This window comes from Triticum urartu, chromosome 4A (genome assembly GCF_056163025.1).
Source record: "Triticum urartu cultivar PI428250 chromosome 4A, HENAU_Tu73, whole genome shotgun sequence".
NCBI lineage: Eukaryota > Viridiplantae > Streptophyta > Magnoliopsida > Poales > Poaceae > Triticum > Triticum urartu.
The window spans coordinates 50201210-50207226 of NC_141876.1; the positions used below are offsets into that span (position 1 = coordinate 50201210).

The 6017-nt window shown below is 42.7% G+C and overlaps 1 protein-coding gene across 1 annotated transcript; it reads right to left on the reverse strand.

Moving 5' to 3' along the window:
• Window positions 1–454: 454 nt before the first annotated feature.
• On the reverse strand, window positions 455–4761 carry LOC125550554 (methyltransferase). Its single transcript, XM_048713577.2, has 9 exons — window positions 4484–4761; window positions 4288–4398; window positions 3092–3196; window positions 2892–2996; window positions 2106–2244; window positions 1484–1599; window positions 1283–1339; window positions 1068–1188; window positions 455–999 (listed from the first exon to the last, which is right to left on the reverse strand). Exons 1-8 carry the CDS (start codon window positions 4706–4708, stop codon window positions 1102–1104), a joined length of 945 nt encoding a protein of 314 aa, XP_048569534.2. The 5' UTR covers window positions 4709–4761; the 3' UTR covers window positions 455–999; window positions 1068–1101.
• Between the last annotated feature and the right edge of the window lie 1256 nt (window positions 4762–6017).

Consider the following 6017-nt stretch of genomic DNA (forward strand, 5'->3'; position numbering starts at 1 on the left):
AGAAAGTTTTTATTTAGTCAAGGTTTTGGTAAGATTTGATTTAATTTTCACATGAGTAGGGGAAGACAAATAAAGTTTTGATTGAGTTAAGATTTTAATAATAAATTGATTTTGTTTGATTTGATTGAGTTAACGCAAGACATGGTTTTGGGAGATACCAATTATTATTATTATTATTATTATTACTGTTTCAAGTTACTCTATTTACGTTGATTTTTATTTATGCGGCATCTGTTGAAATTATCAAAGTAGAGGCGACCCTACCAACTCCCTTTTAACGGTAGGTGATCATGCAACTCCAGTGCAGATCATGCACGCACAATCCAGACTCTTCCGCGTGCGACGCAAGGAATAGGGTAAGTCGATTGCTTCGGACGGTCGCACTGGCACACGTTTGCCAGTCATTATCACGTCAGTTCCAAAAAGAGCATAGCGCACAGGCGGCAAGCATGTGGCGAAATACAAAAGGCCAACTCATTTTCCTTCATTGGCCAGGCACCATGATCATTCTACGGAGAGATACAGACCACGTCTGAGCCTAAACGGTACAGATAAGAGTCAGCCTGCCGAATGCATCTCCGCACGGTGGAAATAAACTCCCCTGAAGCATGAGGTGGGTAGGCTGAACCATATATGGAGTCGAGCTGCGAGCCATTGCGCACATCAAGGTACAGGGGGTGTACATCAAGGTACAGGGGGGTGTGCCCCTACCGGACGGTGCTGATGAAACGCGACATCGTAATGGCCTGATGCCTTGGAAAGGAGAGGGCCTTCTTTCTTACGTGATTTGGATATGCCAACCAGAATGGGAGGATTTTACTCCCCTAGGTGAGATGACATCTTCGTGTTGGCCCGCTGGGTGGGTTAGCGCCGGTAGGAAATTCACAGGAGAAATCGCCGTGCGCACTGATGATCTCAGTAGCACCGAAGCGCCAACTTTGCTTGGTGTTGTTCATAATATACGGTCTTCCGAGAGAGTACTGGTCTGCAAAATGGGCACTGAAGAGCATGTATGTTAGTATACTACTGCTGGTGAGGAATTGGACTTGGAAATAAAACAAGATCACCTTGTGTGCAAAACATGCGTCAGTGTTGCACAAATTATCTCAGGATCCTTCCTTTCTTTTTCTCTGACCAGGTCGGCCCATAAATCAGCAGGTTTGTCCGCCCAAACTTCCTGTCAGCTATCTGCGATATTTTTTGAGAATATAAAAGTGAGCAACTGCAATCCAGAAAGCCTTACGTCAGCACTTGAGTGGAGTAAAGTGTAAGAAACATGTACCTTTATTAGCTTTCCGCAGGATTCAGGCATATCTGTTTTGAGTGGGTACTCAACTAGCTACCGAGAAATATACCACGGTCAGAAATATGCATAAAGAACCAAACAGTTACGATCACTCCCTCTGTAAACTAATATAAGATCATTTTGATCACTATAGTAGTTTACAGAGGGAGAACTATTTACAAAGAACGCAGAGCTCACAATGAAGCAATCTTCTCCAACCAACGGGGACCTTGCAAGCTGATCGAGTAGTGTACTGTAGTTGACCTCAACATATGGTGGTGTTACACTAATATAATCAAAAGAAGGATATCTACCTGGGGGAGGGAAGGTCAGAAAGTTGTAGTCAGATAACAGAAAAACAATTGCCGTTCAAATAAGCCAAATCTTATTTCAGCGATTTACCTCACACAAAATCTGACCATTTCAACACTATGCTGCCTAAAGTATAGGAGATACAGTTCTATCTTGCAGAAAATGTATCACAAGTCTACAAGCTCTGATGTTTTCTGCACAGCTGCACTTCTGGCATATATTACTGCTTTTATTGCGTAACAACACGTACATGAACTGTCTATCATAACTACGGTCATCACATCATTGTTTCAAATACTACTTGTACGCTATAGATCTGGTTGATATTTTCATTAACACATGAACTGCATCATAACAAGGATGTCAACGTGTCAATCTGCTAGGTTTTGTATTGCACGCATGCCTTCATAGAATATCTTTTCCTCCTTTGTTTACTTGCAATTGTCTTATTGTTCACCTCCTTAACTTAAGCTAGTGATGTTGTGCTTCCAAAAACACAAAAGCATACCTTTAGATTTTTCAGCATTGTCCAAGAAGTTCTCGACACGGAGCATATGTATGTGCGAAGTATCAAGAAATCCAGTACAGTCCAGATTAGGTCTAAGAACCTCAGAAATAACCCAAGGGTCCAACTCAACAAAATGTGCCTAGAGGAAAAAAAAAACGATGAACGGATGAATCACATTGTATCATTTGTATCATCTAACAAGTCAGAATTTACTACTTTTGTCTCTAACCTCAAAAGAGGTTTACACAGTTGTATCTGACAGAATTAGAAAGCTAACTCATAACTGTATGACTAGATTAATTCAGAATAGGTTTGTGCTCTCCTGCATAATTAATGAATGATAGGCATGCATTCAGTACAAATAGTCATACACAAGAATTTCTGTGTACTTTACTTGAAGCATTTCAAATTAAATTAATAACTTGCAAAGCTAGATTCAGCATCATAACATTTTCCCATCTGAATTGAGATACAAATGGGATGACAAGAATGATTCATTCTCTTCATAGCCCGGACCATGTTGATTTCTAGCATTCGCGACTAATAAATAAGAGCGCATACAAAATTGAATATAAGTTGACTGCAGATATACCTATGTACTCTAATTACTCTACACATAATTAGACCACATAGCACATAAATGGATGCTCAAGGGCTCACTACTCTGTGGAAGATACTCCGTATTACTTAGCAATTAAAAACCAATACACTACAACTTGATCTAGGAAAATGCATTTGAATATTTGGTTGTTCTATATTGATGTTTCGACTAAGATCCGGGGAAACCTGTGAACAGCCTCGGCTCATAGCTTCAATTCCTACAGATCCAGTACCACTGTACAAGTCTAACCACAGACCAGGTTTGAGTGAAGCAGGAGAACCACCAGCTGACTGCAGATCATAGCCAACAACCAACAAAGATCTATTAGTACATCCAGAAGATGAAACTTGTACAACTGACATAATCAAATTAAGCTAAGTAGTACTTGTATAATGTCAAAGGCTGCTCCTCGGACAACTTCCATCATCGGACGGACATTCCTATCTTTTGGTGATAGTAGTTTTCTTCTGCGTACTTTCCCAGCTAGTACCTGAAAGAATCAAAAGAACTTTCAATCTAAAAATACCGCAGTGCTACATTACTTAGAGAGATTTGTAGGCCAAAGTGCATGAACAAGTTCGTGCAAATATCCTGCAGATTATACCCATCACAAGGACATGCTTACAGGATCCATGAAAAATGTTAGATCTACAATTCTGAAATTTATGACCACGTTAGCATACGATTTGGTTAGCCAGAAAAACAATGAGTTGTGCCAAACACCTGCCTTTCTTACAGAAGAGAAGTAGGCAACAGGTAGTGCATTCGCCATTAGTTTTAATGGTTGCTAATTAGTCACAAACAAATAGTGTCTTTTATTTACCCATGCATATGAACAAGAGTATGCTCTTTCTCAGAAGTTGCAGCCTTTACTTGATTTCATTTACAGAACCTACTCCCTCCGTCCCATAATATAAGAGCATTTTTGACACTACACTGGTGTCTAAAACGCTCTTATATTATGGGATGGAGGGAGTAACATATTTGTAGCAACAACATGGCTGCATCAGTCTCAACATTCATATCTGGATTCAACTTGCAACCCATGTCCACACCTTTAGCTCTGTTAAAAATGATATATACCGTGCATTCCAAGACCATACAAAAAAGTATGGTTTGACGCTTGCATAGTTTACAGATAAACCCATCATAAATGATTCGCAGGCACGATGCATCAGACCACCTGAGAAATGTTACATGTGTCTAGATGCAAGGACCACAAATCATGAGGCAGCCAAAATTGGAACAGACAAAGCAACACTTACATAAAACTCAAACTGTATCCATAGGGACTACACCACTACAATTCTGAAGCAAAATATATGTCCCCCAAGCAGTGGCCATGGTGCTATGCCACCACCATCACAGACATGTGGTCTCTCAATTCATCTCAAACAAAACGCAATGCACAGTGTGCAAGCATTAATATAATCACCAGAAGGTACCAGGATTAAGACCGGATTGAAGTTTTACTGAAAACGCATGAATGTACGAGCGCACTCCACAAGCATGCTAACAGGCAATGCCGCACTGGGAACATCATACACGAATGAGAACCTAGGACGCGGTTACGGTCCAAACCTGGAGCATCTTATGAGTCTCCCGGCGCTCCACCGGCCTGGCAGGAGCAACAGCGGCCTCCCCCTCCCCTCCCCCCGACCGCCGCGTCCGCCTCTCCCTCCTCCTCTCTTCCTGCAAAACAGAAAACCCACTCAAGTCAGCCCATATGAGAGGGAGCGTAATACAACGAGAGCACAAAGGGGTCGATGGAGCAAACCCTGGGATCCGGCTCGGCATCTTCCTCAAAGTCGTCAGGGTTGAGGCCGTAACGCTCCAGGAAACGCCGGCGCTCCCTCGCCGCCTCCGACGCTGCCGCGCCCTTAGGAGCCGCGGAGGCGGCCACCCCGAGACGGCGAGCGGGGTAGCGAAGGGAGAGGCGCCTGTGGTTTGAACTGGGGAGCGACGGGAGGAAGGGGGCGGAGGCGACAGTGGAGGAAGCCATTGGCGAAGAGCGGTGGAAAACTGAAGCTTTTGCCGGGACGAGGGCGAGAGGGGATAAGGGGAGGTTTTTCTCTATCCGTTTGTTCAGATATTCTCAATCGTCTGATCGAATTTGGACGGTTCGGATAAACACAGTTGACATATTCAGGGACTTATATAGAGAGGAAATTGCATCAATGCACTTATTGAAGGACTACTGTAAAAAAAATAGAATTCTGGGAATTTTCACTAACTAGATGGTACCCCGTACGTTGTTGCAGGAATTAGTTGAAATATATTCTGGTTAGATTTGGTTGTATGAAATATAATATTTGAACTAATAATATAAGAACTAACGCCGATAGGTGCTATATCTGGAGGTAGCCCTCCGACATAGTAACCGTCACACCCTTGCCACTGATGGTTCTTCTTCGACCAATGAGCACTCTCTAACAAAGGCGATGCGCCGCCAGGCTTCGAGGAATCTGGACCCCACGATAGGTACATCCTCCTGCCAATCTTTTCTTTCTTTCTCAGATACTCGCATTTCTACTAGCTTAAAAAATATTGGTGTATCTATGGGTAAGAACGATAGTGAAATTAATCTGTCGATTGGGATACTTAAACATATGGAGATTGACCGTTTAAAGGTTTCTCCGAAGTGTAATACCTCCATACCGAACCCTGAAATCGAGGATGATGATAAAGCGGATGCCAAATATGATGGTCCGCTTATCTCACACTTGGTTGGAGAGGTTACCGAGGTTGGTTTGGCTGACGCAAGACCTGGGTCCATGTTTTGTGACTTCACAGCGTCTTCGCGAAAAACTAAATCACATTCCTCTAAAAAGAAACAAAAACCGCCCAAGAAGGCGAAAGGCTCCATACCGACCCGAGTTTCCACATTAAAGGCATGTTTTGGAATAACAAAGGTCTCTCAGACTTGGCTAAACATAAACACGTGGGTGATTGTGTGCGCGAACACGGGTTGTATTTTGTAGCAATTTCCTAGGCTGGTAAATGTGATTTTCGCCAGCATGTCCTTGATCACCTATCAGGTGGTTTCGACTACACATGGCATAGTCTACCAGCTCGTGGAAGGTATGGAGGAATCCTTCTTGGGATACACACCACGACCATGGACTTACTGGCTTTTTCGACCGGTGATTTTCATATCAAATTTCACTTACGAAATAGAGCTAATAATTTTACATGGAGCCTGGTCGCAGTCTATGGGGTTGCCCAAGATGAATATAAATCGACTTTCCTTCGCGAATTGGTAAGCCTGTCTAAGGATAATCCTTATCCAATGCTTATTGGAGGGGACTTCA